Source organism: Podarcis pityusensis, assembly GCF_964106645.2.
Source record: "Podarcis pityusensis genome assembly, chromosome: Z".
NCBI classification, from domain to species: domain Eukaryota; kingdom Metazoa; phylum Chordata; class Lepidosauria; order Squamata; family Lacertidae; genus Podarcis; species Podarcis pityusensis.
This window is the reverse complement of record NC_138044.1, coordinates 25,630,367-25,650,397: the sequence shown is the minus strand read 5'-3', so window position 1 is coordinate 25,650,397 and position 20,031 is coordinate 25,630,367. Positions and strand designations below refer to the sequence as shown.

The 20,031-nt window shown below is 44.0% G+C and overlaps 1 protein-coding gene and 1 long non-coding RNA gene across 4 annotated transcripts in view; one reads left to right on the top strand and one right to left on the bottom strand.

Annotated features, from left to right (window-relative positions):
- Nucleotides 1–7,649, top strand: part of COL4A5 (collagen type IV alpha 5 chain) — a 134,009-nt gene extending 126,360 nt beyond the window's left edge. For both annotated transcript variants that reach the window (XM_080990519.1, XM_080990520.1), the window contains 6 exons: nucleotides 40–138; nucleotides 1,858–2,070; nucleotides 2,721–2,898; nucleotides 3,683–3,797; nucleotides 4,139–4,311; nucleotides 6,297–7,649. In XM_080990519.1, the coding sequence (XP_080846645.1) occupies nucleotides 40–138; nucleotides 1,858–2,070; nucleotides 2,721–2,898; nucleotides 3,683–3,797; nucleotides 4,139–4,311; nucleotides 6,297–6,378 (860 nt within the window). In that variant the 3' untranslated portion in view covers nucleotides 6,379–7,649. The remainder of the gene's footprint in view (nucleotides 1–39; nucleotides 139–1,857; nucleotides 2,071–2,720; nucleotides 2,899–3,682; nucleotides 3,798–4,138; nucleotides 4,312–6,296) is intronic.
- Nucleotides 7,650–11,410: 3,761 nt separating this feature from the next.
- Nucleotides 11,411–19,753, bottom strand: LOC308468415. Of its 2 annotated transcripts, none has more exons than XR_013981643.1 (4): nucleotides 19,412–19,753; nucleotides 18,686–18,805; nucleotides 16,776–16,992; nucleotides 11,411–11,512 (listed from the first exon to the last, which is right to left on the bottom strand). It is a non-coding gene; the product is annotated as an uncharacterized lncRNA (long non-coding RNA). The 2 variants fall into 2 exon arrangements; XR_013981644.1 differs by lacking the exon at nucleotides 11,411–11,512 and adding an exon at nucleotides 16,124–16,346.
- Nucleotides 19,754–20,031: the final 278 nt, after the last annotated feature.

The window sequence follows — 20,031 nt, the reverse complement described above, 5'->3', positions numbered from 1 at the left end:
ACATTCTACTACAATTTGTTTGTGCATACACATGTCTAGGCCCAATCGGTCTTCCTGGTGATCCTGGACGAGATGGGCTTCCTGGATTTGATGGACCAGGAGGACGTAAAGGAGAGAGAGGACTTCCAGGTCAACAAGGTATGGTAAGCGCTCCATCCATGTTGAAGAGAATTTCAGTGAGAGGGTGGCAACAGGCGCATGGTGTGTGGAGCAATCTGATTTGCCTGAGTAACAATTGCCATAGTCTTAAGGAACAGGGTATCTTAAAGTTTTCTTTTGTTTAGGTTGGTGGGTACAAAGGTTTGATTGATTGATTGATTGATTGATTGATTACATCATGATTCCTCCTCCCTGCATTATGTCCTCAGAGCAACCCTGTGAGGTAGGCTATGCTGAGAGTCACTGGCCCTAGTTCACCCAGTGAGCTTCATGGCTGAGTGGGAACTTGTGGGTGAATGCATATGGATAAATTTAAGTGAATAATCTCCAGATGACTTTTGCTGCAGCATTTTGTGGTTATTGTGCACTCTAAGGTACATGTGCTGGAGGGGAGGAACTTGCCCCAATTTTGCTGTAGGTGGGGAAAAGAAGCACTGTGTGCAAGGAGGAGGTTCCATCAAGACTGCAGAGTAGGAGGCGACATGTCTTTAGGGTGCTTGAGGGGAAGCTGCTTGAGGGGAAGGTGATAATGTGCATGAACTGGACATAGGAAATGTAGTTTGGTACCAAACTGTGAAAGTACAGTAGTTGAACCCTAAACAGGCAGATTTTGAATTCAGCTGAATTTTTCAGCTGAAATTGCACAAGACGATGTGGAGTGAAGGGAACAAATTATAAGGGGAGAGCACATTCACCTTCTTCTGAGTCGGTGGCTCTCTCTTTCTCTCCCTCTATTTTATTGCAGATAATGTATATATCACCTTCCCATTCTAGACAGTAGGTTGCATCCAATAAAATTACATTGAGAGTAGCCAAATTGAAATCAATGCGCATACATTAGCCATGTCTGTTGTTTTCAGAGAGTCTGCTCTGAGAGGGACTGGCAGGTGCAGGACACCTTACAACACTTCTAAGGCAAAAGCCAAAACGAGAATAATAATAAAACCAGATATGGATGATGGCCAAACTTGGCCCTCCAGCTGTTTTGGGACTACAACTCCTATCATCCCTAGCTAACAGGATCAGTGGTCAGGGGAACGAGAGAGTCCCAAAACAGCTGGAGGGCAAAGTTTGGCCATCACTGATAGATGAACCAATCCAACTGAAAACCAGAGCCCAGCATGTCAGATGCCTGCCTAAATATATTATTGGCTAGGTGGTGAAAAGGACAGAGAGTAGTTAGGGAGTTCCATAGCCTAGGTGCAACCAGAGAAACCATGGTTTGGCTAATCTTGCCTTACCCACCACTAGGACATGAAGAAAAGCCTCCTCAGCAGAACCTCCATATCTGCACGATACATTTAAAGCACTACGATGCTGCTTAGGAAGTCATGGTTTCCCCCAAAGGATCCTGGGAATTGTAGTTTGCTAAAGGTGCTAAGAGTTGTTTGGAGGCCCCCTATTCCCTTCCAGAGCTACAATTCAGAATTATTTAGGGCACTCTGGTGCTCTGTGAGGGGACAAGGGGCCTTCTAATAACTCTCAGATCCCTTAACAAACTACAATTCCCAGACCCTTTTCGGGAAGCCAAGCCTGCTTAAAGTCAAATGATATAGTGGAGATTCAGCCTATCTCTACTATTTGACATTTGTTTCAGAGGAGCCACACTTACTTCTGTGTGGCATGCCTTTGCTTTATTATACATCTTTACATCTTTCTCAGGGGAATTAATCTGTTTTGTTTGTCCTGCATAAACAGGTCAACGAGGCTCGCAGGGGCCCCCTGGTCCAGATGGACTTCAGGGCCCCCCTGGTCTTCCTGGGCCTGCTTCAGTTGCTCATGGATTCCTCATAACTCGCCACAGCCAGACAACAGACACGCCATTCTGCCCACAAGGAACCACCCAGATTTACAATGGATTTTCTCTTCTCTACGTGCAGGGGAACGAGAGAGCCCATGGGCAGGACTTGGGTGAGACATGGTCTTTGCTGGGAATGTGATTGATTCGTTGATTCAGTTTGTTCATGCACCACCTTTTCAGAGTACCCAAAGCGGCTTACAACAGGCACCCACTTACTATCAAATGCAAAACTTTGGAGTGTGTGTGTGTGTATTGTCCCATGATTTCAAGTCGCCATTCCAACAGGTGTTTCTTTCTGTTCTGCCGCTTTCCCCGGGGAAACCCGCAGCTTACTGCACAATTGGAACAAATGTCAATCCACAGGAAACCTGATTGAAGCACTATGAATCCCACTTTACAGATGGCAAACTGAGGCTGGGATTTGCCTGTAGCCACAAAGTAAATCTATGGCAGAGGAGGGGGTCACAAAAGTCAAATACATAATCCTTTAGGCCTGCACTGCATCTTCTGGACCATCTTCTGCATGGTGCACTTAAGGCTGCCTTTTCCAACCTAGGGTTCCGAGAAGTTGCTGGACTACATATCCCATTAGCCTCATACAGCATGTGTAACAGTTGGGGTTGGTGGGAGGTGTGGTCCAGCAACATCTTGGGACCAAGGATGGGAGAAGCTGAGTTAGGCATTATATAAAGACCTTCTACAGCGGGAGAGATTCCCCCCACCCCCTCATGCCTATAAAATTGTGTCTCTTGTTTGCCAGGCACTGCTGGAAGCTGCCTCCGCCGTTTCAGCACCATGCCTTTCATGTTCTGCAACATCAACAATGTCTGTAATTTTGCATCTCGGAACGACTATTCCTACTGGCTCTCCACCCCTGAGCCAATGCCAATGAGCATGGAGCCTTTAACCGGAAAGAACATCCAACCCTTCATTAGCCGGTGAGGCAGAAAGTGGGATTCGGATCCAAACACACAGAGAAAATGCATGTTCTTTCTGTCTTTTAGTTGCTTTCTTCAAATAGCTGTCTAGATGAAGATGTTGATGCATAAAGCTATATAAAACATTATGGAGCTGTATATTTATGTATGAGGGCTTGTTAATATGTGATGGGTAGAGACTGATGGGCAGGAGATTCAAGACAGACAAAAGAAAGGTCTTCCTCACACACCACATTCAATTAACATGTAGGGTCAAACTATGGAGTGGGTATTGTTTTGTATGTGGTTTTGTGGTTTTGTATTGTAAACCACCCTGTAATCTTTGGATGAAGGGTGGTATAGAAACTTAATAAATAATAATAAGTCCACAATAAGTAGCTTAGAGATTAATTTGTGGTACTTATGCGTCACCCATTATCCGTGCGCACTGGGCAGCTGGTGCAAATTAAAATCAATAAAATAGAACCAGCAGTCAATTGAAACAATCCAGAAACTGCACTGTCACTCAGAGTTAGCATAAAGGCAGATGAAGCAAAAAGGAGGTTGAGGAGAGGCCTGCCCATTGCTGTTAGCCACAACATAGAACCTCCATGTTCAGTGGCAGTATTCCAGCTGCTGGGTAGCAACAGCGGGAGATGGTTATTGCCTTCATGCCCTGCTTTTGGGCTTTGTAGGAACTTCTGACTGGTTACAGTGAGACACAAGGCACTGAACTAGATGGGATTTTTAATTTGATTCAGCAGGTCTTTTAACACTGTTCCTTCCCCAATATTTCCCCCTTCAGCTGCACTGTCTGTGAAGCTCCTGCCATGGTTATAGCGATCCACAGCCAGACCATTCAAATCCCACCTTGTCCACAAGGCTGGAACTCGCTATGGATTGGTTATTCTTTTATGATGGTATGTACCTTCACTGAAAGTTTCCATAATAATGTCCCAAGCTCTCTTCATGAGTTTGGGGCAAATGCATGTGAGCTTAAAGAGGGGAGGGGGCAGGAGCCATGTTCAAACCCCACCCACCAATATCCCTCTACACTCCAGGCAAACCATGTAACACTGAGCCCAAACCATGGTTTAGCTTCTGGTAGGATGGCTGCAGCAGGAGCTACCGCAAAGCAAAAGTGACCACAGTTTTCTCCCTGTGCACCAGCACAATTGCTTGTCTATGGTAAGCCATAGTTTGGCTTAGCATTAAGTGTGAATGAGGCCAATTAAACTGACCTTGATGCTTTATTTTTTAGCATACCAGTGCCGGGGCAGAGGGATCTGGACAGGCATTGGCCTCTCCTGGTTCCTGCCTGGAAGAATTCCGTTCCGCTCCTTTCATTGAGTGTCATGGTCGAGGGACCTGCAACTATTATGCTAATTCATACAGTTTCTGGCTGGCAACTGTGGAAGTGGCAGAAATGTTTAGGTGAGTGTATCCCACATTGACTAATGTATATATATTTGGCAAGTTTTTTGTTCGGTATGCATTTGGACACCTAATATGATATCTTGATGGTTCCTGAGATCAAGGAGCAGGGTTTTGTCAAGGTTCGGATACTATTGGACGCCATTTTGAATCACAACCTCTAAGCTTGTCAATTTTAAAAAATTGCTTACAAATAGAAGCAGACAAAAATAATGAGTCTTAGCAAACAAACAAAACAACATAAGGATTAATTCCAGATAAACAATACTTAAACATGTAAACTTATAAAGTTTAAGTCAGATCTAACTAGGATTGCCATATATGTCCTCTTTTTCCAGAATACTTCCTCTTTTTCATGGGTATGTAAAATGAGAGTCGTCATAGCAATCCATAGTTAAAAGTAGAAGTCAGCAAATGTGTCCTCTTTTTTGCTTTTCAAAATATGGCAACCCTAAACCACACCAGCCTGTAATCTAATACAGAAAGTTCTTTCACTACATACAGGTATAATTAACTATTACTTTATGTTAATTATATGTAAGGTTCACAGTCTAGGCATAATCCTTTCCTAAGTACAGTAGAGACAATGCCTACATGTGTAAGGATTCCATTAAGACAGAATGAGCCAATCTGGTGCCCTCCATATATTATTGGACTCCTACTCTCTTCAGCCCCGGCCAGTTTGGTCTATGGTCAGGAGTTATGGTAGACTAGAAATATAGCTAAAAGCTTGGTGCACCTGTCAAATCAAAACCCCATTCTGCACAACCATAGCATGCATTTAGGACTAGGAAATAACCTAAACCTACATCAGGGGTGGGAATCCTGTCATCTTCCAGATGATGTTGGACTACAACTCCCATCGGCCCCAGCCAGCATGGCTAATGGACAAGGATGATGGGAGTTGCAGTCAAACAACCTCTGGAGGGCACCACATTGGCTACCCCTGGACAGGACATAATCATCCTGCCAGATTATTAAAAGAATCCTCAGAGGTCCATCTGAGTCAATCCACCACAGAGATGAGGTGTGTGGTATCTTAGCATAGGGCCTTTTTGTGATGGCACCCCAATCACCTGAATTATAGAATGTGCTCTCAGGAGCAGGCCTCACCTGGTGTTGTGCCTGTTCTCTTTTTGGCAGCTGGTGAATATTTCCTTAACAACAATAATAACTGCCCCTTACCTTTACAACTTTTAGTCTCCTTTTGAACTGAAATCTTTTACTTAGTTTTTATGCTGAGTTTTTTTGCATTGCATTTCTCTTGATTCTTTTATTTTGGTTTTATTTTGGTTTTAATCTTGTGAACCTCAAAGGGCATCTTTTTTTTTTCTTTTTAATGAAGAACAGGTTCTTAAAACATTGTGATAAATAAATAAAATCTTCCATGATCCTTCCACCTGCCCAGCTTTGGCCATGCACACAATCACTGTACCAGAGTCGTCTATAAAATGTGGTCATACACACGCTTCCTCTACCCCCATCTGGCTTGTTCTCTCCACCCATTCCACTCCCAACATCTCCAGGTAAAGAGGTCTTAGAAAGCCTTCTATCTCAGAGAGAGAGACTCTGAAAACCTACTGCCAGCTGCAGCTGGAAGAGCCAGTGACCCTCCCACTCAGCTATGACTTCATCCAGCCATAGGAAACATAGGTGGCTGCTTTAAATGTAGTCAGACCCACTGGTCCATCCAGCTCAGTGTTATAATCAGTGACTGACAGTGGCATTCCAGGGAGGGAGCTTCTCCCAGCCCTTCCTGGAGATTGGGCCTGGGACCTTCTGCATGCAATGCAGATGTTCTACAACCAAGCTAAGGCTTCTTTTCCAAACACACAGCTCAGCTTGCCTCACAGGGCTGCTGAGAGCATAGCATAGCAGGTTGGGAGGGACCTTGAATGCCACCTTAAGATTCTTGGAGGAAGGTTGGTATAGAGATGTAACCATGGTATCTAACTTCATGTGTCCTCTGTATTTCTGTTGACCAGTAAACCTCAGTCGGAGACTCTGAAAGCTGGAGACCTGAGGACACGCATTAGTCGATGCCAAGTTTGTATGAAGAGGACGTAATGCCTCAACGGAGAAATCTAACGGTGCACTTCCTTTAGATATACACTTCCTTTAGATATAACAATGGTGCTATTGTGCAGAAGAAGAAGAAGACGAAGAAGAAGAAGAGAAAATTCTGATTATGCAGATTCCGGTGTGCCTCTCCTCAAGTGCCATCCCAAAGGTGTTCTTCTGGTGCATTTTGTGTGTGTGTGTCAAGGAAGGGAACTGACCTCTTGCAAAATATTGGAGACACCTGGGGTCACTAAGGATCAGAAGGTGAAGTTACCACTTCTCCCACCCCAAAGGCCAAGAGGGCCCGCTTTGAAAATTCATCCCAGAGGAAAAGAAGAAACTACAATCTTACAATGCACTGTGATGGTTCAAAAGAGCAGACTGCTCATTTTGAGAAGCCCAAAGTTCATGGTGCTACTAACCCTACTGTACCCCAGGTTTTTAATATGAAATGTTTAAGCTTATTTTTTTCCCTTTGTAAGTAATGAAATGTGTATATTGTGTAAGCACATTTTTTAAGTTTTCAACTTCTTAATCATTTAGACACAAAGCAGCCTAAAATCACTGACTTCACCAGAGTAAACCAAAACCTATATATAAATATATATGTTAAAAATACTCACATAAAGCAGAAAGCAATATTGTATAGGCAATAAGTGACGAGAGGATCTATTTTTGTCGTGCAGCAAACTACTACTGAGTTTTAAAGGTTTATTTTCTTCTCTGAGTTCTGGGCATATTTTATTTAGGAAAAGGTATAATAATGCTATAGCCATAATTGTTTTTAATCGGGGCTGTTGATGTCTATATTGTATGCCACACTCTTGATGATTTATCTGTCCTTAAGAAGCAAAAGAAAAAAGAAAAACCCACATTTTAAAGGGTTTTATTTTTGCATATTCTGTGAAATATTTTAAATGCTCAGCCAATCTGGTGCTTTGCACATGTTCTAGACTACAACTCCCATCATCCCTAGCAAATGACCATGTTGACTGGGGCTTGTGGGAGTTGTAGTCCAAAACTTCTGGAGGGCACAAGATTAGGGAAGGCTGCTATTTTCTTCTATTAAAAAAAATCATATTCATATAGTAATAACTTACATTGGTTCAGCTAACTACCCCTTGGAAAATATGCAGAAAACACAAATGTATAAATATTATTCATGCACAAACAAATCCACTTTTTTTTAGCTATGGTGTCTTATATTTTATGCAGAGTAACTGTACACTTTGAAAAACCCTTTTGACTGAAATAAAGTGAAAACTGGTAATAATTGACCTTTTCATACCTGCATGTCAGTTATTTAGGGAGTCTCTTTAAGGGGATCCCTACAAGTTAGTCATTCTTCTAACAACTGTGTATAAACATACCAATCCTTGAATGGTTAGGGTTAGGTTTATTAAATTTATATATCACTTCCTCCTATTATTTATTCAGTTTATATCCCACTCTTCCTCCCGAAGGAACCCTGGGCAGCAAACACATCAAAAACATTCTAAAAATAGCTTAAAACAATCACATTGTCTTAGGCAATGATTTCATGGTTACCAGGATCAATATATTTCAGACATCAAATACCTGGGTATAAACAGGAAAAGTTTCAGATTCTTCCTGAAAATGAGCAATAGAGGAGATAGAAGACTCTCACAAGGAAAAGTCCAAAAGCAATTTGCAAGCAGAGTAAAAATACAATTCATCACCATCATCAGATTAATTAATTGCCTTTTAAACAACCGTCTCAATGCAATTTATGCATAAACTTATAAGTTAAGACATATGTATATATAAGTAATTTAAGGATATGATAACTATGGGGAATTTTGTATATGTGGAAGAGCTAGGATCAAATCGCTCCATTTTTTCTCAGAAAATATGCAAGTTGAGTAAATATGCAACTATTTCTCCAGTTTTCATTTACAATGAGAAGGGTTTCACTTTTTTACCCCATTCTTTAGGCACAGATGACCTTATAAGGAAACACAATACTTGACTGGAAAATAAAACCTGCTTATCTTGTCCTGGCAGAGCTTCCTGGGATCAGGCAATCCATCTCTGCTGCTAGAGGGGTCAAAGTGCAATTCCTATGGAAGACTGGGCAGCAGCAGGCATGAGCCTAGGCCCTAGGAGAGAAATATGCACTGGTCTAATTCAGGGATGGGGAACCTGTGAACCTTCAGGTGTTGTTGCCTCCAACTCCCATCAACAACATCAGGAGGGCCGCAGCATGTCCCCCATCCCTGGGATTTCTCATAAGTCTACTCTTCCTCCTTGTGGTTTCCTTAGCCAGCTCGGGAAAGTGTCAGAAGTTGGTGATCCTCAGCCAAGCCAGATGTGTGTCTTCAGCTAGAATAAGATGATTTTGCCCACCACATCAGCTCCCTGTTTTAATCAGGAATCGGTAATTTAATATTGTGTGCGAGTTCTCCTCACACCCAAAATGAACAAGGAGTGTGCTAGGGTTTACTTGTGCAACAGCACTCCCCCAAAAGGAAATGTGTTACCAAAAAGAAGACACAGTATGTAGCTAAATTATGGAACCCCTTCCCACAGGAGGCAGCGATGGCTACCAACTCAGAATTCATGGAGGACAAGGCTACTGGTGGTTAATAGATGTGATGGCTATATTCTACTTCCAGTGTCAAGATGCCTCCGGATGCCTCTGAATGCTAGGAATCACAATTGGAGAGGGTGTTGTTGCTGTCAGGTTCTTGTCAGCTTTCCAGAGTGGGCATCTGGTTGGCCTCTACAAGAACAGGATGCTTGGCCTAGATGGGCCATTGGCTTGATCCAGCAGCCTCTTCTTAAGAGCTTACATAATTTTTCAGAGGTGTCTCCCTAAAAAGGGGCAGGGAACAGTTTGATATATCTCCCACATGATATAACAGAAATCATGTGACAGACTGGGCAAAAGAGAGAGGAATGGATGTGGTAAACTTCCAGTCAGAGCAGAGAAAGGCAAAGGAGCTTGAAATAAGATCTCTTCATCTATTTAAGCAGAGATGACCCAAGTGATAGAACTGGTGTCCTGTTCCACCCCCACCCCGCATCTTAGCTGCCGACATAGATAAAGTATTGACAACTCTTTGAAGCCAAAAGGTCCGAGGATCTAATGGGGGCAAGTTTCCACCTCAGATAAGGTGGCGATTATTAGTTTGCTTAAGGGCTTTGTGAAATTCCATTCATTTTAAGCCTCTGGTGTGTTGTGTGTTTGCTTGTGTGTGTGAAAATCAGTAACATCATTTTGCTTTAATCTTCTAGACAAAAGGGTTGGTAGATTTCAAGCTTGTCAGGTCTGGTTTAATTGTAGAAGCCCAAGATACACCAACACAGGCTAAGTGTTAATGTGGTTGGCATTAAAGCAGTGTTATAGCTACTTGGGGGGTGGGGTAGCTAAGCTTTTTGGTCCAGGTGAAGCCTCCAGAGGGGCAACACTGAGGCTCCCAGCCTGTGTGTGCAAATATTTGCGGGTGTGCACACAAAACTGGATCTTTGAGCCAGGTGAAATAAAGCCTAGTTTCAGCCTTGCATTTAAGAACAGTGTTCTTCTGAGCCTTTGTATCTGTTCTCAGCAGCAGAAGGGAACTGAGCTCACAGTTCTTTCACCTGACTCCTCTCCTAACTACCATAGTTTTCCGTGTATTGGACAAGGTTTTTTGACTAAAAAATCATGTCAAAAAATGGGGGTCATCCAATACACAGATAGTGGCATGGGGGGGAGTGGCACGCCTGCCAGCCAACTGGTTGGAGAGAGCGTGGCTTCCCCCAATGCCGCAGCGAGTAAGGAGCAATCTGGGGGCGCTGGCTGGGGGCATGCGGCTTCTCCTGATGTCACTACATGTAGGGAGTGATCTGGGAATGCTGGCTGGCGGCGCACAGCTTCCCCCGATGCCACAGTGAGCAATATGGGGACACTGGCTGATGGGAACTTCCCCCAATCTCACTGTGTGCGGGAAGCACTCCCTGGATCGTTTCCCGCACACAGTGGCATCAGGGGAAGTTGCCCTCCGGCCAACCAGCCAATGCCGCTACACGTACATCTAGGGAGTGTTTCCTGCCTGCATCTGCGTGGGGGGAGAGGCTCAACAACTTTGGGCCATCTCCCCTCATTTTCTTAAATTTTAGTCCCACAAAATTAGGGGGGGGGGTCCTTATACATGGGGGCATCTTATAAACGGAAAAATACAGTAGCTTTCTTCCTTACAACAGCCTAGGTTTAGGTGGAAAAATCATTTTGTTGCTGTTAATCGATGGAAAGTCAGAAACCCTTGATTTGCTGCAAATCACCCAGAGATCCACCTGTGGAACCCACTCTAACCCTTTTTTCATCCTTGTTTAAGAGTACTCGGATTGAATAAAACCACATCAGCATTCTAAACATCTGAGTAGGCTTGGCCAAACAAAAATGTTCTTAGCAGGTGCTGAAGAGAGTACAGTGAAGGTATCTGCTTGATGTCAACAGGCAGGGAGTTCTTGCAGACATGGAAACGGGTATTATGTGGCACCTGTATGAAGCAATCAGGTGGGCATACATGGGGCAAGGCAATCTCACAGGTAAACTGCCCCCACATTGTTAAGGACTTTATGTAACACCTTGAACCTGGCCTGGCAGCAAATTGACAGCCAGTTTAGATAACTGAGAACAGGGTTGACAAGGTCTCACCACTGCCATATAGTGTAACTGATCGTTCACATCATAGGAAGTCCACTGGCCCGTCTACTTTAGTATTGTTTGCATGGATTCAGCAGCTCTCCAGGGCTTCAGAAAGGGGTCTCTGCTAGCCTCATCTGGGGATGCTGAGGATTGAACCTGGGACTTTCGGCATGCCAACAAGATGCTTTTATCATTGAGCTAAGGCCCTTCCCTGTTGACCCCTGCTTGTGTACTGGGCACAATAGTAGCCAAAGACTGATGACAATACTATGTGGGTGTGCACTGACTTACAACTAAGCCAACCCTGATGTAAGTGTGTGTATATGCAGGTGCGTGCTATGGCTTTTTTGTGATGGTACTCACTAGGAGGCTGGGAGACTCGAGCAGATTCATCTCCAGGTTGGTGTTGTAGGTCCACACACACAGAAGAGAGGGGCTTGTGGCAGTGGTGCTTTGTGTGTCTTGTCCTTCTGTCTGTCCCTCAGGTTCCTGATGGAAAGAAATGGTTAGTTAACAGTGCTGCAACCCATAAGGGAGGAAAGGCAACGGCGGGGGTTGGGGCTGGGCCATTGTTGGCTGCCCCATTGTGCTGCCAAGTGCTGCTGGGCCTGGCAGAAGGGGTATAAAGTGCAGCTGGCTCATCTCTGGCTCACTTGGGTCCAACAGCCTTCTTGATTTTGGGGGCTTTTGATTTGGTGTCCTTTTCCAAAAGCTGGGTAGCTTCCTTGGTGCATGTAGCTGCAGATTTTGGACATCCTGTTAGCTTGGGATGATGGGAATTGTAGTCCCAAACATCTGGAGGGCCGGAGTTTGCCTATGCCTGTCCTTGAGCATCCTCCCTGAGGGAGCAGCTTTTGTTGTTTTATCATTTGCTGTTGGCCATACTGGGCTCGTTTGGGAGGAAAAGTGGGATACTTTGTTTCTACCCCACTTTTTCCTCCAAGGAGCTCAAGGTAGCATACATGGTTCTTCCCACTCCCCATTTTATCCTCACAACAACCCTGTGAGGTAGATTAAGGCTAAGAGGCAGTCACTGGCTCAAAGCCACCATGTGAGCTTCATGCCTGAGTGGGAGCAAGAACCCCAGCCTCTCAAGTCTTAACCCTGACCATTACAGAAATAAATAAATAACTTTTCATGGGACAGCAGTTGCCAGATATTCATGTTGTTATTGTAGTTGTGATAGTTACATGCATTGGAAGTGCAAAACTGCATATTTTTGTTGGGGCTTGAGTTTTGCAGTAACACATCAGGAATGTAGTTAATAAATGCATGCTTCATCACTGAAGTAATATGCATGGTTGTCTAAAGACACACACATACATACACACAAACACATGCTGCTGTTGAGACCATGAAGTCCAGAGTCAAGATTACCTGGCTGCAACTCTGATTACTGGTTAATGGCTAGTGAATTATCTCTGTTATCCCAGATGATTTGGGATACCATCAAGAACAACCTGTTTCAGTTTTGATGCAGTATAAAAACAATGGCACTTTGCATCAAGTTCTTTGCATTGGAAACAATTGAAGATATCTTTGTTAAAACAAGCTTTCCCAGCATGATGAATTGGTCTCTGGCACCAATTGGGACGTGGGTGGCGCTGTGGGTAAAAGCCTCAGTGCCTAGGACTTGCAGATCAAAAGGTCAGCTGTTTGAATCCCCGTGGCGGGGTGAGCTCCCGTTGCTCGGTCCCAGCGCCTGCCAACCTAGCAGTTCGAAAGCACCCCCGGGTGCAAGTAGATAAATAGGGACTGCTTACTGGCGGGAAGGTAAACGGCGTTTCCGTGTGCTGCGCTGGCTCGCCAGATGCAGCTTGTCACGCTGGCCACGTGACCCGGAAGTGTCTCCGGACAGCGCTGGCCCCCGGCCTCTTAAGTGAGATGGGCGCACAACCCTAGAGTCGGACACAACTGGCCCGTACGGGCAGGGGTACTTTTACCTTTACCTTTATAGTTGTCTACTTTGAATTGTTTTTAACCATGTTTAGTTTTTATGGTGTGTTGTACATCACCTTGAGATGTGTGTAGAAGGCAGCACACTGTTCTTTGCAGTATGTCAGCCTTTTGTTGTTGTTTAGTCGTTTAGTCATGTCCGACTCTTCGTGACCCCCCTGGACCAGAACACGCCAGGCACTTCTGTCCTCCACTGCCTCCCGCAGTTTGGTCAAACTCATGCTGGTAACTTTGAGAACACTGTCCAACCATCTCATCCTTTGTCATCCCCTTCTTGTGGCCTCAATCTTTCCCAACATCAGGGTCTTTTCCAGGGAGTCTTCTCTTCTCATGAGGTGGCCAAAGTATTGGAGCCTCAGCTTCACAATCTGTCCTTCCAGTGAGCACTCAGGGCTGATTATGTCAGCCTTAGGACTAGTATAATTCTTGCCTTCCTTTGCACATCATTAGCCAAACACCGTTTTTAAATGACAAATACAGCTTCCCCTGTTCCTGGACTACAGTGCTTTTTGTTTAATAAAGTTATTCATTATTAAACAGAGAGGAATGAGGGACTGGAAGAAATTTAAATTCCAAGTCCTTAAATATTGCACTTTGGGCAATATTTACAGTATGCAAGAACTGTAAAGAAGCATACCAGGTGTTAAAACTATTCTCGAACATCTAATAATGGGTTCAAGATGCCAAGCTTGATCATGAGGGGCCTGGGGCATAGTTTTGCCCCAAGCAAATTTCTCAAAATACAGCAACCCTCCATTTGGCAGCAGTGGGGGGAAGAAGAAGAAGAAGAAGAAGAAGAAGAAGAAGAAGAAGAAGAAGAAGAAGAAGAAGAAGAAGAAGAAGGTGGTAGACAAAACACTCAGAGTGGCTTAAACTTTCTAGAGTGGAGGAACACTGGTCATTCCAAGGGCTGCATTCCTTTCTAGACAACTTTCTGAGGGCTGCATGCCAGTGGTGGGCAGGGCTAGAGGCAAAAGTGGGTGGAACAATGTAAATTGTGTGCAGTAGGTTAGCTCACTATCTTGCATCCAAGCAAGAGGCACTACCAGAGTTCCAGCACATTCCAGCCTGGTAGAAACACTTGGGTGCAAAGGAGAGCCAGTGAGGGGTGTAGTCTGGGGAGAGTTTTAATGGCTGGGCAAAGAGGCTAGAGCACCACAGACCATGGCCCCAGGGTCTGAGGTTCTCCACCCTGCAAGACCCTGATGGGGAAGGAAGTCAGCACCATCCTCATCATCAGATCAATCATGTGAGGTGCAGGGAGTAGTTCTAGCTCCCTAGATGAGATCAACTGAGGAGGAGGCTATGTACTTGTGTATGAGAGAGAGAGGGAAGGTTTATCCGTCCTGCAGCTGGAAATCCACATTTTCCAAATCTGTTTTGTGCTCCATAGCCTTCCTTGTTTCCATTCCGATACAATTTGTTCACAATTCCAATGAATCATTCTAAAAAGCCCACACTTCACAATTTTTGTGTAACATTGCCTATTCTGAATATCCCACCTGTGACTTTGCTTAAGCAGCTCATAACACACATACCCCTGAACCTCCCACTGTTGTACTGCTTCTGGCAGAAAGAAAGGAAATCCATGCACTGTGCAGAGGTGCTTTTTTATATGTGTATTGCTGGGGTTTTGCCATAGTGTTTCTTTGTTATTACTAGGCTGCGTCACACACTGTGCTGGTTTAAATGCCTCAAAATGAGTGTGTGTGCACATACACAAACTCAACAGGAGGGAAGGACTAGAAGGAAAAGAAATAAGGAAAGCTTTTGCAAGCTGAAGAAGAAGGGAGAGAGGATGGTGCTTTGGGCTTGTTGGCACACTAGAATGTGTGTTGTTTGGAAGTAGGCGGATGTTTGTTGCTCCCACACAAACAGGCCCCACTTGGAAACAAGCAAGCACTAAACTTTGTAACCTAGAGTAATCTTACAAATGAAAATCCAGGTAAACTGGGAAAGACGAAAATCCAACCTGTTGGTCCTTGCTGACCAACACAACTAACCACAGTCTCAGGCACTCCTACACAGAAATAAGGCCCACTGAGTACAAAGGGAATTCCTTCCTCCCAGGTAAATCCACCCAGAAAGTAGAGGAAAGGTGTACCTGGAAATGAACAGCATCAGCAATTAAAAAGAAACAAGGGAAGGTAGAGGTTTGGTGGCGTAGGGGGCATAAGAAGCAGCACAGAGGAGTTAAGAAACAGGAAAGCTGATATTGCCAACACACCTGACACAGAACATAGGAGCCAACTCCTAGCAGTAGAGGGGTCTTTGCCTCCCAATAAAATATTTGAGCCCACCCCCAAGTTGATGGGCACTGCCATTCAAATGGTGTACGTGCACCTCCCCCCCCCCAATATTTTATTCAAGTTGGCACCCCTGCCACAGAACAGTGGCATGTACAGTGGTACCTCGGGTTATGAACTTAATTCGTTCCAGAGGTCCATTCTTAACCCGAAACCATTCTTAACCTGAGGCAAGCTTTTGCTAATGGGGCCTCCTGCTGCTGCTGTGCCATTGCCATGAGATTTCCATTCTCATCCTGGGGCAAAGTTCGCAAGCCGGAGCAACTACTTCTGGGTTAGCGGAGTTCGTAACCCGAAGCATTTGTAACCCGAACTGTTTGTAACCTGAGGTAGCACTGTAACAGAGTTAGAAAACCATTTCACATTACTATCAGTTAGATTATAGTTTCAAATAAATTTATATATCACTAGGAAGGAATTTTAGACTTGCACATTTAAAGTGGATTAATGTTTCTCTGTCCCCCTAGTGTAACAAACCCACCCTAAAAAAAAGAAAGAGACTTCTTGCTGCTAGAAAAGTGATGGGGAAATGCATTGAAAAGTGTGGGATTAGCAAATGAGTCCTGAGATGGCATGGTTCCTGGAGGGTTGGCAAAGGAAGAATGTAGATCTCAGGTCAAAAAAGTTTAGCCGCCTTTTGTTTACACAGATGACTACATTTAACCACCAGATGGTAGCATCTGCAAATGAAACGTGGCAGAGGAGGCTCCTATAGCCCTAGAACACAAACATAAGCACAGACTCAGTTTCTGGTTGCTTAAGCATTTGTTTTACAGGACTGTTTACCAGATGAATGGACAAATGGATCAGAAGGCCAATAGTTTCAAGGACTTAGAGCAAAAGCAAATTTCTCTGGATTTCTTAAAGCAGTGCTGATCCTAAAGCAGTGCTGATCCTCTCTGCCCGCCCCCACACGTCAGTCTTCACGTCGGAAGCTAGAGTTCCAAAAGCTAGAATGTGTAATCAACTTGGCCTCTTCTAGAATCAGAGCTCATTGCAATTCTCCTGGAACTGATTTCTCTCTCCAAAGAGCAGGCTGAAAGGGGAGATCCTACAGCCAGCTGTTGATAAACGAAGTATGAGCAGGCAGGCAGCATCCATGGGCAATATTAGCAATCAAAAATTTGTTTGTTTGCTTGTTTGTTTAAAACACCTCAAAGTGATCTAACAATAAAAGTATTTTTAATAAGTAAGTAAATAAATAAATAAATAAATAAATAATCGTATTTTAAAAACTAAAACAATTTCATACATTAAAAACTGGCAAAGCAATTTCATATGTTAAAACCAAGTAACATCCAATACAGATTTCAAATCCAATACTGCTACAGACTGTAGTAATAATAATAATAATAATAATAATAATAATAATAATAGCAACCATCCACTTAACAGGCTTGTTAAGTGTTTTTAGGAGGTTTTTAGGAGGCACCCAGAAGATAACAGAGATGTGCCTTTGAGGGCTATTTATAACACCTAGAGGTGCTTACCTCTCTCCCAACCAGGCCAGTTCCTGAACCAGATGCAAAAGAGAAGAAAAGCAGCAGCCTCAGCTACATTAAAGGGATTTGCCAGCAGGCCTGTTTCTGGGTTCGGACATTTAGCCCCCTGAGCTTCTTTAAGTAGTTCTGGACCGATGCAATACGTGAATGGTGGGCATTAGATGCACTCTCAGGTCTGATGAGCCTGCAAGCAGGAACAGGATGGCTGAAATAATTAATGACACAAATGATGATGAAAATGGCTGTTATTATTATTTCAGTTTACAAACTGCTTGATTGTAAAAACAAAACAAAAAAAACAACCCCAAAGTCGTTTACAAAAAATATAAAACAACAACATTTTTGATAAAAAGAATATAATAACAAAAAGTTAATTAGAAAAAAATAATCCAGGACACCCCACCCTGCCACAGTCACCGCCACCCGCCTGCTTGCCCCTGCTTGATATGAGCTTATTGGTGGCAGTGGCTGTAGAAGCACTCAGAGAGAGCTGCCACAATATAGCATTGTGAGGACTTAAAATAGTGGACTTTCCCAACCTGGCTGCCCAGTGCTCAGATTAGAGCACCCACAAAAGAGGGGCCCAGTTCCAGCACTGTGGACCTCATGGCTGCCTGAGGATGGTAAGGTAAAGGTAAAATGACCCCTGACGACTCTGGGGTTGCGGTGTTCATCTTGCTTTACTGGCCGAGGGAGCCAGCGTACAGCTTCTGGGTCATGTGGCCAGCATGACTAAGATGCTTCTGGCGAACCAGAGCAGCACACGGAAACGCCGTTTACCTTCCCACCGGAGCGGTACCTTTTTATCTACTTGCACTTTGATGTGCTTTCAAACTGCTAGGTTGGCAGGAGCAGGGACCGAGCAACGGGAGCTCACCCTGTCGCGGGGATTCGAACCGCCAACCTTCTGATTGGCAAGTCCTAGGCTCTGTGGTTTAGACCACAGCGCCACTCGCGTCCGGCCTGAGGATGAAGCAGCAGCCAGAGGAAAGGTTTAGGGGTTGGTTGCAAGTGTGAATGTGCATGAAAGGGAAACATCCAGAAGGGTGTTTTATTGTAGGATTAGTGCTTCTCTTGCATGCAAGTTTTTCACAGAGTCCCCATAATGCCAGCAGCATCAAAATCCCAGCCTGCATTTTCTCCACATTTCATTCTAGATTCACCCTTTCGAGGGGGAAATCTGGTAAGTAAAAAAACAAACTAGCCTGTCACATGTCTCATTTGCAGTATCTCAACTCCCTGTTTACAAATTAAGCTCCCCGTCTGGAAGCACTCAGAGGCTGCTCAATTGAAGCACATTTAAAGCACATTACTTTCCCCAAAATAATCCTGAAAACTAGGGCTGGCCCACCCATAAGGCAAGATGAGGTGACCTCCTTAGGCAGCAGGATCCACAGAGGCAGCAGAACTGGCCTCCAAGGAAAGCATTGCCTGCTTCTGTTACTGCACATTGGCACCAACAGCTGTGATGCACACCTTGGAGCGTGTGGACCTGCTGTCCCCCTCCCCCCAGTTTAAATGCTTTATTGAAATACATAGATAACATACACAATATAACAAGATGAAAACAATCATGTACTGATAATCTTATATATGTTTACAAAAATTAAATTTAAATTAAATTTATACACTCTCTTTTGCTAACATAGAATAGACTTCCTATCATTTCCTGATGCATATAACCTTTCTGGTGATGAATGTACTTAGCATTATAACCTTACTCTTTCTGTATTTTCTAACACTTTCTTACAACAATTCGTACCTTTTTACTTGTTTCTTAACAGTTCATTTAGACAAGGGTCATTCTAATGCTGCGATAGATATTGTACCACTGTTATTATTCTGTAGATATCTATTATGCATATCCCATTTTTGAATAAATGATTGTCTTGTATTACCTCTTAGTCTGTTAGTCAATTGCGCCATTTCCGCATATTCTAGTAATTTGCACTGCAAATCTGCTATGGTTGGATCTTTTTCCCCTTTCCAATTCATTGCGGTCAGTATTCAGGCTGCAGCTGTAGCATATAGAAAAAATTCTCTTAGATTTTTTGGAATGTCTTTACCTAAAATTCCAAGCAGAAAGGTTTCTGGCTTTTTTAAGAATGTTGACTTAAAGATCTTTTTCAGCTCATCATAAATGAGATTCCAAAACACTCTAATCTTTCTGCATGTCCCCCACATGTAATACATATCTCCTTCACCTTCCCCGCACTGTCAACAGTTGTTCGCTATGTTTTTATACATCTTTGTATAAAGAGTTTTGATGGGGTGAGATACCATCTATATTGCATCTTTAACATGTATCTTTAAATATTGCATATTTAACATGTTTTCTTTAATGGTGTAGCATGCTGTAAAGTTCATGTTTATTTTCCAGAGAGTTTCCCACTCACTCACCTGCTGCCCTCTCAGCGAGTATGAGGTGCTGCTGGTTCCCTCCCACCTTTTGGGAGGAAATGGCAGGGCTACCTGATTCAGAGCAGGCCTCTTCCCCTTGCATCTGATTCCCATTTCAGCCATCAGGTAAGGTTGATTTGATTCCTGTCCCCCGCTCCATTCCCAGTGTAGATCTTAACACCCCACCCCCCACCCCCTTCTTCCTGGTGTAGATATTCACTCACCTCTTTTCCTTGGTGGGTGGAGTGCCATTTTGTGGTTTGCCTCAGGTGCCAAAATGTCTTGGGCCAGCCCTGCTGGGAACTGCAAACTGTCCCAGTTCTTGTGCTGATGCTACATTGAATCTCACCCATAATTATTCTTATTAGGCTGAGAGAGAGGACCATGATGCAAGTAGCTCCTGTGGTCCAAACCACTGCAACTCTTCGGCTCGATTTGAATCCGTGCATCCGGTGTGAGCTCCCATTGCTCTGTCCCAGCTTCTGCCAACCTAGCAGTTCGAAATCATGCCAGTACAAGTAGATAAATAAGTACTGCTGCAACGGGAAAGGTAAACAGCGTTTCCATTTGCTCTGGTTTCCGTCACAGTGTTCTGTTGCAACAGAAGCAGTTGAGTCATGCTGGCCACATGACCCAGAAAGCTGTCAGTGGACAAACGCTGGCTCCCTCAGCCTGAAGCGAGATGAGTGCCGCACCCCATAGTCGCCTTTTACTGGACCTAACTGTCCAAGGGTCCTTTACCTTTTACCTAACAAACTATAGTCCCCAGGATTCATGGGGGAAATTTATGTATAGCACGTACACATCTGGAGGGATGGAGAAAGATGGCTGAGGGTGCTTGCCC